The 24858-nt window shown below is 31.2% G+C and overlaps 1 protein-coding gene across 1 annotated transcript; it reads right to left on the bottom strand.

Moving 5' to 3' along the window:
- Positions 1-1464: 1464 nt before the first annotated feature.
- On the bottom strand, positions 1465-3244 carry LOC124361334 (piggyBac transposable element-derived protein 4-like). Its single transcript, XM_046815383.1, has 2 exons — positions 2325-3244; positions 1465-2125 (listed from the first exon to the last, which is right to left on the bottom strand). The coding sequence occupies exons 1-2, from the start codon at positions 3242-3244 to the stop codon at positions 1465-1467; spliced, it is 1581 nt and encodes a 526-aa protein (XP_046671339.1).
- Positions 3245-24858: the final 21614 nt, after the last annotated feature.

Here is a 24858-nt window from a genome sequence, read left to right as displayed (position 1 = left end):
TCTCATTGATCGTTTCGTTGAGTTACAATTCTGTAATTTGTATTTTTGAAGTCATAATATCAGACAATCCATTAACAGCAATTCTGTTATTATATATGACAAATATGAACTTTATAATCAGGGTTATTCAGTTTGAGTTCTACAGCAAATGTTTTACTGTCAAATCAGATAAAGTATAAATAGTATAAATAAAATTTAATAATATAAAAATAAGTAAAATAACTATTGATCTCATCATATCCACCTTGACAAGCTATTGATAGCGACTACAAATAAGCTTTATCTAAAACTTTACAAAGTCCTATAGGGGGATGTTTCCTTCAGACGATAGAAGAATCAGACTACAAGATAACAAAATAAAGGTAATAATTGTTCCGTAATCACCGAACAACAATATACAACCGAACAGTTCATTTTTAATGATTATTGTTTTTTTTTATTAGTTGCTTGTTAGTGTGCTTGGAGTTAATCCACAACATGGTTGTTACGATTCCTAACTTACAAGTGTGACAACGCTTTAGTATAATTAACTTTAATATAATTGTATATCATAATAAAATAATTCACTTTAACCAAATTTATAACGTTATGCTTTAGATTATTTATTCATCTAAGGAAGAGATCAGATTCAGATCTTGAAACATAGTGTTACTAATTTGTTATATCACTGAGGCATGGCAAATATCCAGAATAATTATGTTCCTTCAAAGCGCTATACTGTGGAAATATTTTTAATGTATGCATATATTGGATATATTTTTGAGTAATTCCCCTATGAAGATAATCTACACGGGATTACTCATTAATTAAGGGAAGCAGTAATAAATTTATAACAGTCGCAAATGCTTATAATTTGTAACTATAGGGCCGTGTAGTAGTGAAAGTAAATAGCATTTGTAGAATCTCATTTGAAATATGTAAAGAATTTGTTTGAGGAATGAAATACTTCGGGCAAATTCTGTCTGACGTATTAACTGAAAAGTCTAGGTTTTGTTACAGAAAAAGTTTTTTTACAGCATCCTTAAAGAACGTTTATATAGTAGTATTTAATTGTAATAAATTGTTGCTGGAAGTTGTAATACAGGTGTTAACCCTTTGAAGCACGTTTTACAAAAAATGAATATTTTAGTGATTTTATATTGTTTCCCTATAGAAATAACCTTTGTAAGTACAGTACATTTATTTTTAGATTTTGTCAATCATAACTTATATTTATTTTTGAGGTGGTTTCACTGCATAACCAGTATGCAAGTACGGTCTTTGGGTGTATGCAAATAAAATTAAATTTTCTCCACCAACTTTTATTTAATACAATCAATAAATGACTATTCTAACAATCCAAAACTGATTGTGTTGATAATGTTATTATTACTTCATATGTGGACACTTTTTATTTATTCCTTTCGGTGATAGGCTCGGAAACAATCTTTTAGTTCACTCAAACAAAGGGCAACACCACACGTTTCACATACCCATTTCGACCGATGACCTTCTTCTTTGCTGGAGCATTGAGCACAACGTCGAGACGTTCCTCTTACTGGCATGTGTGCATTTTTCCGTAAAACGAAGTTCTTGTGGAACCTTTGGTTTGTAGTTGTTGATTGGAGTTGAAGAACTTCGTCTTCCTCTAGTTTCTCCACGAGGTACTCCCAGAAGGGCTTTTGACACGCTTCTCCTAAACTCTTTTAGTGTCAGTGGGTTTCCCTGGGATAGCATTGAAAATATGATAAAAGAGTTTACTATGGTTGTGTCCAGAAAGTGCCAGAAGATTCTGTGCCACCACTTTTTGGACTTGCGATCTATTGAGTAGGTAGATTTCAACATGTCTGCCTTATCGACATAGCCCATGTGAGCATTGTAGTCCTTTACTAATATAGGGCATGGAACAGCTACAATTTCACCGTTTGCCTGTTTTCTGTTTACAGTTGTCACTTCGTTAGGATTGTGGTAATTAGAAAGAAAGTAGATACCTCTCTTGTCTTTCCATTCGACAGCTACAATTCCAGTCATAGTTGACATGAAGTCATGTTCTCCTTGATTCATATGTTTCCCTTCAGGCAAACACTCTTTTGGAAAAAAATTGTCTGTCAGCTCTTGTTGTACCACAAGCTTGAATATTGTTTTTCTGTAAGTAAATCATTAGATTGACTGAGCTAAAAAAATTGTCACAATATATTACATTATTCTTATTTACTAATTCTTCAGTGAGTTCTGTTACTACCCTTTGCCCAAGATTCTTTTCAACTATTCCAGCCCTTTTACCTTCGTAGATTTGAAATTGGCTGATAAAGCCTTTTTCATCAGCCCTCACCCAAACTTTGTACCCACGTTTGGTTGGCTTATCTGGCATATATTGCTTGATTCCACTCCGACCTTTGAATGGAATCATGCTCTCATCAATTGATTGAAATCGAGATGGAGCATAGCATGCTTTGTAGGTTTCTTGAAGCTTGTTTAGGAGAGGCCTGATCTTATATAGTTTGTCATAATTAGGAGAATCTCGTTCGGGGATGTCATTATTATTGTTTATATGTAAATTTGTTAAAAGCCAGCCAAATCTGTTCACAGACATGTATGAAGATATGTAGTCATCTCTCAAATCTGCCTCTGAAGACCAGTAATCACGGTAGGAGGGAAGTTTTTTTATTCCCATTAGGATATTTAGGCCTAGAAACACTTTCATTTCTTTCCTTGTTGTTGGAAATCTGATAACGCCCCCACCTATTTGGGTAGTGTAAACATTGGTTTCAAACACAAGTTTGTCAACTAGATCGTCGGGAAAAAGAGCTGAAAACACATCAACTGGGGTTGAAGCGTCAATTAGGGGACCTGTGCGTTCATTGAAATCATACGACTTATTGGGTGAGTAGTACTTTTGATACCACGTAACACTATCTTTGTAAAGTCTGTTAGCCAAAGGCTCAGAGTCCTCATCAAATTGAACGTCCATAGGCTGATTTTGAACGTCCAAGACTGCATTACCTTCGGGAATGCCAGGCTCTACCCCCTCTGCACTATGATTATCTTGAAAGTCATTTTCATTAACAATTAAAATCGGGATTTCATTACCTTCAGCTGTTTGGGCTAGGTCCAAATAATCTACCTCTAAGATTCCATTTTCTGCAACTGTGTATTTTCCTTCAGCAACATCCGGGTATACTTGATCTTCGTCGTCCTCTGATTCAGGGTCAGATGGGATGTCTTCAGTTTCCGCCAGCCAAGCCTCTATGGATTTGTTCTCCATGGTTATAGTACCCCCTGAAATCAATAAGCAGTTGTAAAAAATGTAATAAGTAGTTTTATATAGTAAAAATAACAATATAAAACAGGTTTAGCAACTGGTACGTAGTATAAACGACGGCCGACCCCAAATGCATGGTGGTCATGTGGTGAAACCACCACAATAACGCCTAATATTTATTTGCCTGGCATCTCAAATCTAATTATTATAGTTTATATGTATATATTTAAGTACATTTATACTGAAAATATATGTTTGTACTTACCAAAAGTGATCAAAGCACAAAAGAAATACAAATATGTCACACTCAGTCAAGGCATGGACTCTTCTTTCACCCAGTCGTGGCAAACAACGCTCCTGCCGGGATTTGGGCGAATCTAGTGGAGCGGTTACGTAATTTGCCGCTAGAATGCGTCCTAAATCACTTCTGGAAGGTGGTTTCGTATATGCACCACTATGCGGGAAAGGAATAGAAATAAAAACATAGGTGGTTTCACTATGATGCCACTGTGCTTCAAAGGGTTAAGTAAAAGAGATTTAGGATTCTAAAAGATATTCCAGTTGTGTAATACTTTCGTGTTAACACAATATTACGTTGTACGCCATTGTTAGAACTCCACATGTGCTTCATGTCAATGAGTGTAAAAATATGTTACAGCTCATTATCACATTTCACAGAATAACGGTTACACTGAAAAAGTGATTTATTACAAAATCTGTCACATCTCCACAATTTCTTGCTAAACATGTGCGTAAATAAATTACAGCACAACGTCACAGACCAACGAGTACACTGGAAACGTGATTTATTGCTGACGTAAATCTGTCAGATCTGCACATTTTCTAGCTGAAAATGAAAGGTACTACACTATAAATCATTAGTTAATTTTATTACGCTATGTAAAATCTTACGAAGCTACTTGTTTCTTTGTTTATTACAGTGCAAACATTTAAATTTTGACATTTCATTCTGTAATATTACATATTGTCATTAAATAATACACAATTGAGGCAGGTTCATAAATTAATACTTCAGAGTTTTTTTGCAACTGTTAACATATATTTCTTTGAGCATATGCATATAATTAAAAATTCCTAACTGGAAGGTTTGCAGCGATCTACGAGTTTAAGTGGTATTCCGTTCCGTTGATCCATATCAGTGCAAGTTTTAATGATATCGTCAAAACCTGAAGGAAATATATGAAGTTTGATGAGTTTACTTATACATGAATTACATTCTGATACACATAAGGAAAAAGGGAAAGTTAAAAATGTTCCCACCAGATATTATTACTCTTACCATTAATATAACATTTTAAGTGTGTTGTCAACAAACTATGTGTGAAAACATAACAAACCGTTTGTAATATTAAAAAATAAAAAAACAATATATAACTGGTCTTGCATGACAATTTAGTTAAAACATGATTCATGCATATAATAATGAACTACACTTCTTTAAAATATACTTTTTCAGTCTATCGTCAGGGTTCTGTTTTAAAGGCACGACTTTCCGCATCATTTATGAGAACATTTTCCCTAACGATGTCATTTAAAATTAACTTCCATGAACGTTTTATAATGACGACAGACGACACGACGAGTCTGCTAATTACATTTAGTAAGAGGTCTTACAAAGAACTCATTTGGTAAACACATTTAGTAGATTTTCATGCATATTAAAATTCTTCCTTCTATTGTTTTAGAAACAAGGGTATTTTCCACGCGTTTACTGAAACTATGGCATATTTTAAATGCATTACTTTACTTGTTGAGCTTTAGTTTGAACAAATTAGGTTCAATCATTTAGGTAATACTAGGAAATCAGATTGTTTATTTACAATTTCTTACGAATTTAATTGTTCCGTAATAACATCACAATAAAATGACATCAATAAAAGTATATCAATCCTATTGATACATTAATCGAAAGAAGTTATTTTCTTTCAGGTTCTAAGCTGTAATATCTCAATTTCATAAGCAATTATATATTCAACATTTAAAGTAAAGAATGTAACCTTTTTTAAATATTTAATTTTATAATTCAAAATTGCTCTTAGATAAGCGTTATTGAATTACTATATGAACTGAAAGTCATGGGCTTAAAGCGGCTATCTTATGTATCTCCGCCTGCGAGATATCTCTAGAACTAATTAATTGAAATTTGTATTAGATAGATATATTTAGGTAATATTTAATAAAGATTAAACATCATCCGTTTTCGAAATGGTAATATTTTGCAAGCTACAATATTTCCTCATGTTAATTATAACATATTATCATATAAATATGTTGTTTTTTTAGAAATATATTTATTTTAGGAATATATTTTTCTTTAATATCATACACTACACAGCGTATTTTTTTTATTTTTCAAAAAGAAATCATAAGCAAAGATAAACAAAAATGATGTATATGAGTTTAGCTCCGTTTCACCTCCTCTTACTGCAGCGTGACACTGTCAGAATTTACTCCTTGAGTTTAGAGTCTACGTCAGTTTATAGACATAGAAAGAGCGATGTTTAAAACAAACTGGTAATACTGTTTCCACATAGTAGATTTATAGAACAGAATAATGCTCTCTCTGGTTTACCCAGTAGTCACACATTGTAATCTAAAAGAACACGTATTTCAATTGTCTCATCAGGTGCACAACTAGTTACACTATAATGTTTTAGATACGATCTCTAAGCAAGGTTGTATAACCAAGTTTTCTTGAAATAGCTATGGAGTGAAGGGTTAAATCTATTCAAACTTTCTAATTAGGTCCTTTAGCACACATCGTATTGGAATTGCATCTAAAATACATTAGTGTACTGAGTTGTACGCCTGATGAGAATATGAAAAAAAAAAACTCTTTATAATACCATTTTAAAAAAACTATCAAAATATAATTTTGCCATGAATTCTACCAAAGAATTTGGCAATAGTTTTAAACATAAAACTACGTAATAAAGCTTGACTAAATTTTGGTTCTATATATAACAATAAAATATATTGTGTTTTTATACTAAACAGTTTTTATTTTATTGTAGTGATTCGTTTTACCAACAGAGTAAGAAGAGCTCTATGACAGATTACTCTGCGATTGTGACGTCTGGCAGCTGCTAGAGATATTGTGACAGATGTGCTCTCCACCAATACTGAACTCTGATATCTTGTTATCAGTGGATTCTCTTAAAGCATATTCTGTAGAAACACTTGACACATACAATTTCTTAAACAATAAAACTAGACGTCCTTTGAATACTAGGTGCTTAAATAGTTTCTTTACAGTTTCAAGTATCCATGGCATTTCTTAATGGCGTTACTTTAAACACTGCTCCCGTGTGACTATTTTACCATAAAACCAATAAACTTCTTCCTTTTAAACAACATAACCCTGTGCACCAAGATTAATGAGTGATTATACAGACAGACTCATGGAATGCAAAATATGTTTATTTTATGGACAATTAAGGAAATTAGACCTGCTCTACTCACTTATTATTAACCATAAAGAGACATATTTAAGAAGAAATTGTTTACTGTATTGTGTTACACTAGGTCAGCTATGTATTTCAGATTCGCAAACAAACCAATAACAATGGTAAACCGTACCAAAAGTGTCTATTCCATTCCGCTATACAGTCCGTGCCAGATATTGTTCCCGGTTTTACATATGAAAAACCTAGCAGTTACCCATTGGTTTGCACCCAATTTTAATTGGAAAAACAAGATCATCATGAGGATAGTCTATTAAACAGCCTTCCAACCAATCCTGATATGTGACGTTAAATTAACTTACTGCAAGCTGTATAATTTTAATTTTATGTAATCAATGTTTTACTTTTGAGAAGTATAGCCATAAAAACATACTCCAATCCTTTGATTCATTTTAGAATTAAGTTTAAAAATTGGATCCTGAAGTCGACCCCTAAAACTATGTTTTACTGGTACCTTTGAATTTTAATGTATTTTTCCCTAACAATATATTATTGAACACTTTCAACGATTTTGGTAACAATTTTAACAATTGTAAGACATTGAAGAGAAATTGTAACTTATTAGCTTTTCAGGTAACACACTTAGAGTGTGGTAATGGTATTATTTTACTATATTTGATTAAAATAAGAATAAAGAAGAGCATAAATATAAACAATACCTGAAGGCCTATCGACCTGGTGGTAATAATAATACCGCATAAAATATACATATGTATAGTATATTTTTAACGAAAAATACTTTTAAAATTGAAAGAAAGTGCACGCAAACAATAAGATGATATTAAAGTCTTTAGCAAAAATTTACAATCTACTAATTATTATTTATATAGGTAATTTGATAATTAACTTTAATAGAGTGATATGTATGTAACAAAGTCTATGGTTGAAAATGTATTATAGTTGCTACAATCGTGAATTTTCCACGTTCTACGAAGAATAACTGATAATTATGTTTCGAACATGATAGAATAAATTTAATAATGTATATCCATGTAAAATCATACAATATTTACGAAATCATTAGGGAATTTGACGCAACCAAAATACCTTAGAATAACAAAGTTTTATACATTGAAATTACAAGACGAAATAAATTATTACTTTGTGAGAATATAAATCTTGTAAACTATTCACGATTTGAGAATATTCATAAAAAGTACATTTACGAGGAAATAAACGTTTTTGTAAAAGTTTAAAGCCACATAACAATAAAGTATAAAGTACTGCAGGGAGAAGGTGGCTCGCTCTATAATAGGGCCAGAGGGATTCAGTGCCAACTCTGCTGTCTACACCACAGTCTTTATTTCATACTATTACTTTCCCGTCATTTCTACTGCTTTCTTAAGATTTTAAGTTCGGGAAAATAAATATATGTATAAATCACGTACATAGTAATCGGTGAATAAATGACGTGGGTACGGTTAGATTTTATAGAGCTGATACTGTAATTCCTCCATTTTAAAACATATCCTGTAAAATGAAAACTTTCATTCCACAATATAAATGATTAAAATATGGCAAAACAAATTGTTTATACCGTTGAAATATTTATAGAAGTTTACTTTAAATTTAATTTTAAAATTAAATTGAAGTAATAATAGTGCAATATTGATATTAAATGATATATAATTGAATTAGTTGAGCCAATTAAAAGTATGATTCTATTTTTGTAATATAGATATAAAAATGAACATAGCATATATCAAGTAAGCAATACGAATCTTCCATACCTAACTCTAGCTAAACGAAGGAATTGAAGTAAAAGAACGAGAGAAGGTTCAATACAGTACCATCACTATGGCTAAGAGAGTTACGTAAAAAAGGTGAATAACATGAGTGTACCCTCAAACATACTTGAGGTTTCAATGGAAATTCACACGTCAAATTAACCACATGTGTATCTTTTCTTTCTCAAACTGTTATTCGGTTTTATTTTAACGCAATTCTCTAAAAGGAATTTACCTGAGATTAAATTAATCTTCCTCCAGAGATAACTGTATCTGCCTTGTTGTCTTAAATTCGTAATAATTAACAAGAAAATACATTCTGTAACGAGCTAATTGGAAACAAACAATTAATATACAAAACACAAAAAATGTAATAAGGGACAAATAATCAAATGTAAATTTTAGACAAATTGTGTTGCATTCTTAATTTCAACATTTTTAACTGTACATGTGTTTTCTCACAGACGACTACCATAATGACATAATTTTGGTAATGCTTCCAACAAATTAAAATTAAAGACATTAACGGTCCTAACAGGCCGTTACTTAAAAATAAAGGTTTTCTCCTCCTTTTAACATATGATGTTTAGGCTGAACCTATGTAGTATGAATACTTATGGTAACCGTACATATGATGTTAGTCAGCAAGTCCAAAAGATAAAAAAGTAGAAATTCTAAAGATTAAAAATACGCATAATCACTTCTCGAATGGAAGCAATATTTCATTTGAAAAGCGTTATTCAGGAAACTCCTTCCAAAAGATACTGGCATTTGTAATTAAACTGCCTCTAGGTTTTCACACATTGAACAATGTCTCGCTTTGTAGGGGAATATATTCTATGTTTTATTAAATACAGAGAGGGAGAGCGAGAGAGAGAGATTTCAAGTATTTGAACTAAATATTTATGTCTTCCATTTGGGTTGGTAAATAAATCTAACGATTGTGTAGCTAATAATAATACGACATTACTTTCATTAATTATTTTATTGTAGATTTAATAATTATTATATTAAATCATAACATTCATTTTATTCCGATGAAGAATATATCTTTTTCTGAATATGTAGATAATTTAAAGGATTGATAAATTCTACATGGAATCTGGATAAGCTTAACAACAGTGATACTTTTAGTTTGTATAGAATTATAGAAAACCCTATTGATTGGCATATTAACCAATTATTCAACTATCAGTCGAGATTAGGCCTCTTTGGTTGCTAATTCTAAAACTTGAACGAAAAAGAAAACCAAAAGTATCCAAAGGATCAGATATTTGTACTAAACCAATGAGGAGTCACAATATGGTTTTAAGAAGTTCATATACCATGAATAAATAATAATAAATAAGGCCTATTTCGGTTCCCCTCCTTTTAATTCAGCCATCTTTTGCTATTTAAAATCTGGTCAGTCGTAAGTGGTTGGTAGACGAATGCAGACGTATTGTCACATGTATTCTGTAGTTCAGTTTTAATGATTGGTATTGTGTATAGTTTATATTGAGTGCATGTTTTAGAGTTAGAGAAGTTAACACACGACACGATGGTTGTGATTCCTGAGTGAGGGGTGTCACAACGCTTTGGTATGATTTGTATATTTTAACCTAGGTTGTATTTATGTATTAGTTTAGTTATTTTCTTCAAGAAGAGATCAGACTGCAGATCTGGAAACGTAGTATTACTGATTTTTTTCAATGAACGATGGCAAATGTCCGGAAAAATCCTGTTTTCTTCATAATATCTTTCAAAGTTAAATGTTCAATTTACATGTTAGTTATATTTTTCCTTCTATACGTAGCTATGAGACTATATTAAAAGCTTTATTTACTAAATTACAAATGAACAGAATCTAATGCATGCAACACAGTTAAGGTAGTAAGGGATAAACACTATGTAAATTTTGGGTCTAGCTCTATTTCACCTTCCCTTTCTACCGCTTGTAATTTAAAGTTTAAGTCAGTTTCAAGAGATGCAGCAAGGCCAAAACACTACAGGACATGATGCAATGAATTTTATATAACAACTCTCGATAAGCTAAGACATTCTTCACCTACCCTTCTAATTGTGGAAACTGATATATTTATATTTAGGCAAAAATGTATTATGACTGTACTGGTCTACAACTAATCTAATAAAGTTACCATCCTCACAGATAATCTACAAAAAATGCTGTGCGATTTTTAATGTAGATCATTTTAAAATAACTGTCTATTAACCTTACTAACGCTTGCTATGTCACCTACACAATGTAAAGACACTGTCCTCAGTGATAAGGGACCTGCAGGACAACCTGTCAGCGGCTTATCTGATGGTTACTGCCTGGAACCTCCTGTTCCCCTGACCACCCTTACCGCTAACAATAAATACAAAGAATGTATTTCAGTTACTGACATTACTGATATAGCTATCGATTTACGCAATCCTTGAACGTTGTCTTTGTGTTACTATAATATTAGTTTTACCATATTTGCAAGAAATAGTTTTACTGCACCGTATTAAAATGCTTCATAGTATTTAATTCATATTCTCTCATTAATAATTGATAAAATTTCATTCAAAGTGTGATTAAAATTAAATATTTTTTGTGTAGACTGTAAAACTTTTACTTTTATTTAATATGTTTTTAACAAAGTTTTTTTATTTTTAGAAAAAAATTTCTTATTTTAATATTATGCGATTATTGTTATCTGTAAAAATGTAATTAAAACTGAATAGCACGCAGAGGCATTACTTTATATGCCGTAATATGTAATTACTTTGTATGTAAAAAAGTTGGAAAATAAAATTAATTTCGATTCACTTGCACCAAATGAGACAATGAGAATGCCTCCATCTAGATACATATGTACCGTAATACAGACAGAGCTATTTTGTTGTTTTGTAATATCTGATGTTGAAAACGATGTAATAGGTAAACAAATAAGCACTCACCGTATTGTCGGGAGTACTGCAAGTTCTGAATGTCTTCGTCACCAGCTAGTTAGGATGGGTTTTTAACAATTGGTTAGTCCGCTATTTCACTACCTTCCTGATGCTAGTGCGTTAAAAATACAAAATTACAGTAAAATCTCGCCTTTCTAGACTTCTTTAAACGGCCATAGTCTACAGCATACCACGTGACCAGTCAGGTTTTAGACTTTGCAGTAAGGGAATGGGACATTGAGGTTACTTCAACTTTCACAGATAAACAAACTTACATAAAACATTTAGAAAAGGAAGTTTTTCCCTAACATATAATAATAATACTAATATATAATAATAAGAACTTTAAAAGATTACAATTGTTCGTAAATGTAAATACTAGTTGATTTTTTTTTAAACGTATTACAACTTATTATCTACACACCAAAACCTAAATAAATGAAAACATGATACTAATTAAAAAGTGTCATAAAAAATTAAATATACTTAATGTTTGAGCTCATCAATGGTAGTATTAAAAAAGAACCAACTGTAGAGTGTTAGTATATAACTGTAATTTTATTTATTCAACTAATGTGATACATAGAGTTACCAGTAAATGTAAAAAACACTGTTTCTGCCAATCATTTTCTTGTTGAGATCAGTTTGTGATCAAAGTCAGCAGATTGAAATGAAGAAAATATCGGTTAAATGATAGTAAGTTAGCTTATAGGCAAACTTTGTAAAAGGTAGCAATTGATTCATCGATAACACCACCAGGAATGTTGCAATTTTAATTAAATTTTTTGACCAGTAAAATTTATGGAGAGAACTATTGCGTGATAAAAGTAGTAACTATACCTTTAATTCTTTAACAGCACACAGCCTGAGCGTATCACATTGAATAATGACAATATTATTAATATTTATACCAATTAAATTTAGTGATTTAATAAATAATTCTAGTTTCAGACAGTTATGTGATGTAATTACTACCCAATATCTGTAATAAATAATTAAAAAATCTATTAATTATTTTATTTATGATAAAACACTTGATTTCCCCATAATGACATTTTGAAAGTATTAATACAAGTTATAATATTTAAATAAATATCAAGTATAAGACATTGGTAGTAATAATATACTATATTGGTAGTTATGTAATTGGGCACCTATAGGTTGTGAGATATTTAAACTAATCCTTGGTTACAATTTATTGATTAATAAAAACAAGAATAAATTGCAATAGAAAATAATACAATGATTACTGGACAATGAAATATTCAATTAATTTTTTTCATTATCCTACCTTTTTGATTATCAGAAATTTCCTATGAGTGTTTCAGCTTTTGCTGCAAAACAATGAAATATTCTGGAAAAAACAAAACGTTGTGAGCTTGCAAATTTAATAAAACCCTATGTTTAAGATCTAATGCGCCAAATTAGAGCCAGTTTTGTTTGTAGCCGGAACATGCTCTAGTCTTTCCCACATGTGGTTAGTTACATTCATAAATACCCTTATACATTTTACGGTTTTTAACTCTTAAATATTTACATATTTAGCTGTTTAGTCATTTATATTAATTGTGGAACAGACATATTATTGTTATTTTAAAACATTTTAAATAATTTCGAGACGATTACCAATCTTTCCCTAGATAAAAACACTTCTACTAATTTTAAAAACATATAAAACAATCTATCCGAATTGTTCAGCCTTAAAAATTAACATTTAGCAACCTATTTAGCAATGAATTTTATTTATAAGTCTAAATAATGTTTGAGCTTAGATGAAAATCATAATTTATAAAATAAGTTTCCATACCACATGTTTAATATGATTTTCTCAGTGAATTCACCCGCTCGTAATCAACTAATCCTATTCTTTATGTATGCACTTAAAAGTATTTTGCAAAATGAATTATATTATAATTAATTATGGATTTAAAATTTGTAAAACGTACATGTGTTTAACAATCTGCGTGTCATTTGGATTTGACCAATACTTCAATTTATATTCTGTCTCATTTATATTTTAATTTAAACAAAAAAAAATAATAAATTCAAGTACATTTTAGTATACGTTTAATCTTAAAGTCTGCTTGGAAATGGCTACAGTCACCTATCCACTGCAGCCTAACCTTCCGAATTACCTTGGTTTCTAGAAGTAAGTGGAGACGAAAGGGAACACTCACACGAGCACACACGTGCACACGTCACAATTGTTACGACACATAAACGAACACCATCGTTACGAGACACCAGTTTGCAAACGCAGAAACGCTAGGGAAACATTACAAGAAAACACAAAAGGATACACTTTCCCTCCATGATTATGAATTAAATCGTAACCTATTCAACTCAAATAATAATTTCTAAAAATAATAATTAAAACTATTATACTAAGTCTGTTAAATTTTATCAAGTACAAATATACTCTAAAAATTACTATTATCGTGCCATTCTGAAGCAACCATTGTAGTCAAATTAATTATATTTTTGAATTATTAAAACAATACATTACCTAGTGTATGTGTAGTGTGTGTATGTGTGTAAGTGGGGCGACCTCCTGCCACATAGACCGCATCACCCTAGAACAATCAGAAAACATGTACTATATTTAATTAAACATTTCAGTTGATATATTATAAATGTTTAAGAATATGGCGTTCCCAAAAAGTAATTTGCGTAAGGTAATATCTCTGAAAGCAGTAAATATTGACAGAATGTGTTGGTAAACATTAATTCATACAACAATGCGTAAACTTAAGTGTTATATTATGAGATAAATATAGTATACCTGAAAGTGTTGTGTAGTGAAGAATTATTTGTCGTCGTTAAATGCAGTTCTACACGCACTCACTCATTCACACTTTTTTCCATTCAACCAACTTTCATACTTTGCGTGTTTTGCAACACACGTGAAGAAGTGTTATATGATGAGAAGTGTCACAGAGAGGACGTCGGATCAACGTAGGACCGAGGCCACCTGAAAATAATCAGAACTAGACTCTCGAATCACAAATATGATACCAAGAAGATGCCTATTTCTCTTTCAAACGTATGGCATAATGCTGTAACAATCTAGACATGTGACCAAAACAGTTGTTTCAGAATGGCGTGAAAACATATCTGACATGTTTCAAAGACTTACGGTACTGAAGTTCCTCCCATTGAGAACGTAAAGTAAACCTGTATGCTGAAACAAAACGTCAGAATATTATTACAATTAGAGTGCTTGTAAATTATGCACAATAAATAGGGTTATTAGACCCTACTAGTAAAAGTAAATATGTATATTCTATACAACGAAGTGGAACTGGTTCTTAAATGCATGATTTGAACTATACAGGGTGGCCCATAAGTCAGTTGTCACTTGCAATTTTATAAGACGATGTTTGTATAGAACAACGTGGAAGCCACTTTGAGCACCTATTTTAGGTTAGATACTCTTTAAATTATTAATTAAAAATAAATAATAGTAATTACATTAATAATACAGTACTTTGTACAAATAAAGTAAACTGGTAACTATATATTTTCATTTCTGACAACTGACTTATGGGCATTTATACATAATAAATAATTATAGCTCAAAGAAATGTCAAGACTATTGATTTTTAGGCATTTTAAGTTTTTACTCTAAATATATAGTCAGAGAGTAGATTGAGTCCAGAAGAGGCCCATGAGAGTAGAGTGAGTCCAGAAGAGGCCCATACTCATAAATGCTTGTAAACATGATGTTTGCATCAGATAGAATGGTGGAAAAAACAACATAAGTTACGATGAAACAAATAAGTTTCCTAGAAGACATTCCTTTTATGTCTAGTTAATTGACTTCAGTACCCTGATAATCTAAGTTTTTTTTATACACAAATTTCGTCAATAGTAATACAAAACACTAAACGAAATATTTGTAATGTAGCAAACAATGCAATTTATCTTGACAAAAAATAATCACGCTTACAGATAAGATTGCATTAGGTGAAATTAAATCCATATAATACACCGTTAAAAGAATTTATTTCGTTGTATTGGGCAGAAAACCTCTTTTATATCAGTAAATCTGACATTCATCTCTATTTTTACGTTTATTGTAAAGTTGTTTAACTGCTATAGTATAAGTCTCATTTTATATCGATTACCTCTGTTCCTAAATGCCTTTGGTTCTAAAATACCACCATGAGCAAAGTTTAAAAAAGGCCCACTTTTTGCAGCACAGTCCTCATATGTAAAATATTTCAGGCTTCATACACTAAATAAATAGATCAACCGCTAGGTCAGCCCTTTTTTTAAGCAAGGTTACTTTTATACTTGAACACACACTAAGACTAAGATCAAAAACTAAATCGTAAGCCTGAGTTACCGAAGGAATAGGGTTTGCTCTTTTTACTTTTGCTCAGCCGTTAGTAATTTCTGGTGGGTTGTGAAAGTGATATTCAGTGCACAGTCTGTTCCATTAATTTTGTTGGTGTGCATCAATAACTCTTGATTCTCAAATTTATGTTTTAGTATTTTTATATAAAGTACAGCTTAATTTATGCACCATGACTTTTATAAGTTAACCATTACAAATTCATTAAATTTTAATTTTATTGCATGCTTAATCTTAAGGGGATTTTGATAACTGAAGAAAGTTTATATATGCGCTACTGTCATCATTTAGTTCGCGTAAGTGATAGCGCTTGTTCTTCAAACAGGGCTAACTTAACTAGCCAGTGATTATAATCAAACCAATCTCAACACATTCATGACTCTAAGATAATTATTTTTTTTCTTTATATTCTTGGTTTCCAAAGTATGTGTATAATATTCTGTCAAGAAAGGATTTCCTGACAATCTGGGGGTCCATTCTGCACCAATCGTAGAAAACAAAATCATTAAACACTTTTTACTCATTCTACGCGATTCATCTTAAGATGAGCATTGCACAAAACACTTCCACGGTTTGGTAAGTTCTGCAGTGGACCTATTCAATGTTGGTGTCAGCCTTAGTAGTTATTTGGCTCAATAAACGATAAAAAACACTTGGAAACAGTACATTTCCTGATTAGCTGGATCAAATACATTCCCATCTGCTTCCACCTCCTTTTACTTCTTGGAACAATCTATCTTAACGTATTCGTAATGAGGCGTTCTCCCTTCTCCACTTCCGGTATTTTTTTAATGAAAAACGCCTTTATTGAAGAGGCGCAGTTAGAGTTGTCAGCCCTCTCTCTACCATTCAACCTCAATATAACTTCAATACATGTATTTCATTGTTTCATTATAATTTTTCGTTGTTGACATTAACTGGAAGATATTTCATATAAATTCGTCAATAATGTTTAGGTGAGACAAGTAGTGTTGCAATTACTGACATTTCTAATCTTACGTTTGCATACTTCTATCTACAAGTGACCCTCGTTTATGGTATATTAGTAGTTTAATGTCTCTGGTATTAGAGCAATTACTGTCATTTGAAGAATTATTCGATGGGATCTACCCTGTGTTTATCTAAACTAAAGAATTTTGTCAGATATTGACGTACTTTGGATAAGGTTTACTAGCCTATATATGTGGACAAAGGCAGTTAGTTATCTGTAGCGGAATAAAACTATACTAAGTTAGGAAAAGCATTACCTCAGTCTAATAGCAACTATATTACCTTTGTGTATTTATGATTTAGTGCAAATGAATAATAATATTGAAGTAAATGAAATAATATGAAAGTAGTTTAATTTCTAAGTAATGAGCTAGAAGGCATTAACAAAATAGTGAATACTCACTTTAATTATATAATTATTATAGTAGGCAAGAAAAAATAATTACAAATGAATTTTAAATGTTGTAGTTTTTCAACATTTATAACTTACCTATTCACTCGGAAAACATAATTAGTCAATTAAATACTATACTGTCACTCCTGCTCAAACTGTGCTACAAAATACAACTGAGTTCAAGATCAAAACGATCGTGTTTACTGATCTGCTGAACAAGATCAGGAAACACGTCCAGTAATCAGTACCAATGACACAATGCTATGTATTGTTTGGAGAAGGCATGTAATTGGGTAAGGAAACATTATTGGAAACTTCATATTTATATCAATACAAATGGCAGAAAGGAATCATCACTGATATACTTATACTTAAATTTAAATCATACACAACAAGGAGCTAAACATAGTGTTTGTAGCAAAGAAAATTTTCAGGAGTTGTTTTATTGGCTAAAAAGTAAAGGCGGAATGGGCCATTGATAATCACGGATTAGTTTTATCAGAATATTAAGACCTCAGAATCGGGATATGAGTTCAAATATTGCCAGTGACCATCAGTATTTTTATAAGTAACGTCGACTTTGTACAGTAACGACTCTCCTCCTGATTGTATTGTATAAGGTCTTCAAAAAAAAAAAAAAAAAAAAAAAAAAAAAACACTGGCCCAAGACAATTGGCATAATAAGGCAGAAAAGGCGATTGAGCTATTCTTTATAAATATTACTAGACAGGTAAACTTGAAAATTAAGTACATTTGCGGATGGATAAACAAACATTTAAACTACCGAGGATAGATATATAATTCAACGGCCTCGATTTATTAAGTATCCAAACCACCAGGATGGAAAATGTATCGGGGTTAGGAAGGTTAGAGTTACGGGACTCTGTTATTACGTAGGTATGTAGCAATAGGAAGGAATATTAGGTACTTTGGGATTATACCGACCACACTAGTATGAAGAACACAAGAATAGAAATTTATAGAAACAAACATGATAGAACGAAAAAACAATTCTTCAATTACAAACTTACAAGCATTTCCAGGTATTGTGATCGGTATTGTTGTCGCTGTTATCTTATCTTTCTCGAGAATCCTGATTACGGCAGGCCGCGCGGCATCACGTGATTTGCACGGTACATAATTGCCTTTCCATTACAATTCAATTTATATTTCTGATTAGCCCCTCTAGAATTTGATATTTTACTGATAGGTACTATCTCGAGGGATGTTTTTCTTTCGTCGACATCAGCGCGGGGCAGCACCGAAGGTGCTGCCAAAGCCCGCGCTGATGGCCGGAGGCACTCGCATTTTGGGTGGCGGAATGTGATCAAGAATAAAAACAAGTTTTTAGTGTTTTTTTAATAAAGAGTTTAGTTTGGTAAATGATTGTTTTTGTTGAATTTTTGTGTTTGGAGAAATGTAGAGGTAAAACACGGAAGTACAACAAAGCGATGCACCAGCTGAACGGGCGGCGAGACTGCAATCACGTTATCTACTAGACGCTCGACTTTGACCTCTGTCTGAGGATGGGGAGGGGCTTGCGATAAGACAATTCCTGTTTTATATTGACGAAATATTGTTCTAGCTACGCTAATCTAGTAATCAGTAGAAACGAAATGTGAAAATAACGATTCATGTCTGGGTGTGGTCGGTATAATCCCAAAGTACCGAATATTATAGGTTACGCATATAAGATATTAAAGTATGAGAACTATGAGACAGCCGGATACAAAAATTAGAAACTCTATAGTGTGGGTAAGTTACAGCATTACGTGAAAAAAAAAACAATTTAGTCATTTATAAGCTAGATATACTTCAACATGGGTTTATTTTAAATAGTAATTCAAGGAGACTTCTAAGCCTGGTAAACTCCAAAAAATGTAGTAAATGGTAGGTAGGTAAGTGACTGACAGTTTTAAAAATTCCCGAGTTGGCAACTACATTTAGGAGTACCGTAGTTTATTGCTTTTTATTAATCAGTGCTAATACCAATACTAATTAATTCTTACAGTACCATAGTCTAATGATGATGTCTGTAAAGGATATCTCAATAATGTATGTAGTGTGAATCGTAGGTAGTTAGTCCTGTGTAATAAACTTTATAATAGGTTTAACTTTTAGAAATGTTGTAGTAGTAGCTTTGCTAATAACAGGAATAATAATTAGTTTTATTAGTTTACTATTACTATCAAACTTGTAATATTTAAAACAAATAATTTTTTATTTTTTGTGTAGATATCACAAAAACATTGCGTTTATGTTTCTTTGTTAATGTAATGTTATATAGTTTTACAACAAACAATACCTAGAGCAATATACGTATGGATTTTATAGCGTTTATACTACTTATATATAGATAGGTAGAATGACGGACTGAGACAAGAAACAAAATATTTATTATTTACCTTTTAGAAGGGGTACCAGACTGATCCTCTTGGTCCCTTATCGATGAGATTGTGAAATTCCGAATCATAGTCTATGACAGAGTTTACGTCCATTAACCGTTGTAATCTCTCAAGTAAAGGTCAGCAAATCAATTTCCATGCTTTATGTGGATGTGCTCTATGTCAAATGTTTTGAAGTTTGAGAAGTTTTAAAATTGGTTTTCATGGAAACGAAGATATACATTCTTACAAAAGCAAAAGAGCTACACCGTCTATATTTATTTATTATTTTCTTTGTTTAAATGTTATAGTAAATGTCACCTGGTCAATGACGTATGATAAATAACATCCGGAGTATCACAATAAGAGTAGTAAGCCAATCCTTCACAGCTGATGTTTCATCAAAAATCCCAAATAGTAAGAATAAAAAATGTTTCGTATCAATTAACGAAGGTTTAAACTAAAACCAATTTTTATTTTAATACAAGTTAATGAATAATTTCCCTCCGTTTAAAATTAAACCTGTTTATCTATATCAACATTATTCGAACAGAAATGTTACGTGATTTAGATGTTTCGACGTCTAAACAACTTGCATCGTCTTGCGTTACATCGTGTAGTTAAAGAAAATGACGAGCAACGAGGATAGCGATTAGAAGAACCAAAATATTAAGACGGAAGACTTCGTATGGTTTTAGAACTTAATAATTATTTACTGACATACGAGTATAAATGTGCTGTCACTGCAGTTGTGCAATATTACGCCTTAGCACCATATGAAATGTGTGTATCCATTGCGGTACATTGCACTTTCCCGAGGAATCGGTTTTCTAGCCGCATAAATAGAAATCCTGTTGTTTGCATTAACGAATTTGAATAGAGTAACAAAAATTTCCAAATTAATTCTTACATCTTTTTTAAACTGTCACCTATATTCGGAAGAGTTTTATAATAAGATAAGAAACATAAACGCATCTTTTGCTCATCATAAAATTAATCCCACTATTTACCAGAAAAATACAAAGCAAAGTTCGGTTTCCCGATATTTTTAATTTATATTTTTAAATAAGGCTATTGCCTTATATATTATATATAATATATTATATAAAATGTATATAATTTAATATTATATATAATTATATATAGTATTAAATTATATAAATAATGCTATTGCTATTTATACAGTTTTAATGTAAATAAAAGTCGTTTGAACAGGTATTAGGTCTTCCTATCACATGTTAGTTTGCTTATTTAAACGCATATGTGACAGATACGGCCAAATACAAAATAATTGAATCGGAAAAAAGTAAGCGCTCTGTGGTGTAATGGTAGCACATTCACCCGGCAAGTAAGAGATCCGGGTTTCGACTCCCGGCGGAGCAAGTACTTTTTGTGATTCAATGTTTTATTGTAATTATATATATATATATATATATAATTACAATAAACATTGAATCACAAAATGTTGAATCATAAAATATATATATGAGAGCACAAGATAGTATATAATGTTCTGAATACACTTATTACTTAATTTTAGAGTTTCGAATTTCATAATTATACTAATACCTAATTGTTATATAACAAAAAAGAAGAAGTGTGTTTTGTGCGCACAAAAGAATAACGAGTTTCTGTTATGTAACTTCTAGAACGTTAAGTGTAGCGACGCAAACGCGGCTTTTAAATTTCATTTTAATTTAATCTATTCGACTCAACATCATGAAAGATCTGCCAACAAGAGGCCCTGTATTATATCTCTTCGTTGTATGTTCGTCAACCCACCCATGCGATACCTCTTGATAGATAGGAAAGTGTAATACATTGTTTCTCTTTGGACAAGAACTTTAGAAAATTGCACCTAGTCCTGTAGGGACTTTTGCAAATATCTCCTTGGAAATGGCCTTACGATGTGCTTTGAGCATTATATTTAGAGCCAAACAAATATTTAATCTAGATAATTTCATTTTTTGGCTAGGAGCTTCTGAATGATTCTAATCACTTCTGGCCTTTTAAGTCTCTTACTGTTTTAGTTATTTTTGGCTCCTTTTCAATTTAAATGACGGACTCTTCGTTTTAAAATAGGGCCTTCGTTTACGTTATGATAATAATACTCACATTTAAAAGTTAAGAATAAGCATATTATTTTATATGTAGGATTTGTCGAATAATATCTTAAAAATAATAATAATTAACACTGCAATTTAGGCATTAGAATTTCGTTGTTCATTTTTAGAAGTACGAGTCTGGTAAACACGCGTGATTTTATTCTAATATTTTACGAACATACAGTTTCGACGATATTATTATTTCAACATTTTTAATAATCGAAATCTTGATTTATATAATTCTTTACGAATAGGTAAAGAATGAAAATCTGAATACCAAAAGGTACTATCTCCATACAATATAATTTAAATAGAGATATAAAAATGTATTATACTCTTTCTTTCTTACAATACGTAAATATGTTGTAAAAAATAAATTTTTAAGATGAAACTGCGGCTACAGAAAATTGCTAAACTGTATTGCTGCCATTGTTGCTCTGGTGCAGAAACAAACTTCGATTCCCTATTTAAATAAATGGATATGAGATGGATTTACTCCTGTAGTCAAAAGATACAATTCATTGTTGTTATAATTTGGAATATTCAGACTGGAAGTTAAGATTTAATTTCTTTTATTTCACCTCCAGCTTATAAATCAAGAATTTCCTTAGGTTTTTTTATTGTTTTTAAACAGGTTCTTTTTTAATTAGAAATTAATAAATTATGAATGTTTTTTTTCTTGTAGCAACAAATATCAGTGACGTTTTCCTAACTTCATACATTGTTCAATTGGACAATGTAAGGCATCATACAGGTACGTATTGTAATATCAAACTTACAAAAACATGGAAAGAAATTTATGTTATATAATTCTATATTTGTTTTTTTATGTAGTTCGTTTTTGTTGCAAGAAAGTTAAATGAAATACTAACATCAAACGAATGAAAAAATATCTAATCATTCGAAAGGTATTGGAAACTGATTTTCTATCAAGGCACACCAAAGGCTACACCAAGGTACAGATTGCAATTTGACGCTGAGGCCCTTTCATTCAAGATAAAGTGATACAGGACTTTTAGTGTTATTGGCATTTCCTCTTTTCATTTTGCGTTACACGAAAGATCAAAGCGCGACTTACACCGAGCAATCAAACAACGATTTAATGCCGTATTAGTAAAATCTAAAAACATTTGCTTTTATTTGATATATATTTACTCTGTCACTCTCTTTTAAGAACACCTTAATAGATTTTAAACTGTTTCAGTATTCTTCGTTAAAGCGCTACTAATTAAGATCGCTAACTGTAAAGGTTTTTAAAATTTGTCATATCTAATTGTTACAAGAATAGAATATTATTTTCAAATAACCCATCCCTTTTTTATGGTGCAAAATTATTTTATTTAGTATATATAAAATAATAATGAACAAAAAATAAACAAACCTACATATAGTGATGAACTAGTGAATGTCAAACATTTTACAACAAAACTAGGTACGTATAAAATTCAAACTTGTACCTGACAATCATGTCTTCCTGAAGAATTACCACCCCAGATTTAAAAACAAAAGTTCACTATACAGTAAAACTATTTATATCGCTGTAGGCGATAGACTAAGAAATATCTTACGTGCTTTGTATATCAACATAAGATTCTATGTAGCTTTGAAAGATGTTTCCAATGATACAATACAAATTACCTAAATAATCCATAATTATTTACAGTTAAACATTTTCCCTAATAATCTTAATTTAATTTCAAATCGCACGCAATTTAACTTATCTTTATCATATTTCGATTTATCCTTTCCACAAAAGTTTACCCTCGTAAACATCTTAATCCATATTTTCTTCTTTATCACATCCTCACAGCTTCTTTCTTATGTAAAAAAAGTGTAATGTTTGATAATATTTAACCCATATAAACAAAAGTAGGTATAATAACGGTAGCAAAGATTTACACTAGAACAGATTCCCAAAGACAGATTTAAAACACCTAGTCATGTTACATTACAGGAGTAAAGTCTGAGACAGCTTCAGATACCAGATGCTGCAACAAATATTATACCACTTGTTTTACTGTAGTATCAAGATCGGCCCTATGTTGATTAGTTTAGATAGTACAACACCTATAGGGTGCTGAAGTTTATTAAAAAAACTAGTTTGTTCTTAGGTAAGGGATTTCCACTGTTTTTACGGCCCAGCCGTAGAGTACTGTTGTGAAATTGTTGAGACAAGCTTTGCCCTTAACTTCCCCGAGCCATATCATAATGTCCCTGCCGTCCACACACCAACAGGCTTGAGTTCGTGTTATGCATGGATATTGCACCCCTACTGCATTGTGTATAGCTCACACATGTGTTTTTGCTGTCACGTCGTTGATTTAAATTTTTATTTTGAAGAATTTTAACCGTTATTGTTGTGGGTTGTATTTTTGATGTTTATTTGAACGCTTTAGTTTTCTTTGTTTATGTCAAAAGGTAATGTATGTGTCAAATTAATCTTTCTAAGGCATAAGGATGTAAAATTCCAAAATACATTTGTTTTGGTTGTAGCCCTGTTTATTGAAACCTTCTCTGAGACTAAATAAAAGAGTTTGACATTTATAAAATATCACTTCTGAGAGCAAATGATACCTTTTTGTAAAATTTCATATATCTAAAATGTCGGGGCTTTACAAAAAATATATATATTTTTATATGGTTTATAACCTCTTTTAACCCTATAGGTTTGTTGATCCTAATGAAAATGCTTTTGTTTTCTATCTTCCTTTAGTGATACGTGTGCAACTTTTAAAGCATATAAAATTTTATGAATTTGATGAATAAAATTAGTACTGTTGTGATTGAGAGATTTGCGTTTTATACGCATAGTTTACTCGTACTTTATTCCTCTATATACTCTAACTATTCAAGTAGTGCTTAGCACTTTTGGTTTAATTGTGGCTATTTAAAACAGTATCTAGTATATAATGTAAGAATGTGATTTACAGATAAGGATTCTGTTATTACAATAGAAATTATTAATAATTAAATTACATTTTTTACAATATATTCGACAATAACCAACTAATTCTATTTAAAATATATTAATATTTACGTATTATCATCTTTAGTTTAAAGGGCCGTGGAGTGCTATTAAAGTAGTAGCTTGACAAACAATTGGAACGACAGTCTAACATTGACAGAATCATCAGCAATGTCTTGATTATTTGCCTTTTTGGGTTAAGCAAATTATAGCAACCTCTCAAAAAATATGGTATAAAAGACTAAGACTACTTGAATACCTTTCAAATCCATCCCGATGTTTATATTCTAT

Source organism: Homalodisca vitripennis, chromosome 4 (assembly GCF_021130785.1).
Source record: "Homalodisca vitripennis isolate AUS2020 chromosome 4, UT_GWSS_2.1, whole genome shotgun sequence".
Classification (NCBI taxonomy): Eukaryota; Metazoa; Arthropoda; class Insecta; order Hemiptera; family Cicadellidae; genus Homalodisca; species Homalodisca vitripennis.
This window is presented reverse-complemented; position numbering and strand designations above follow the sequence as displayed.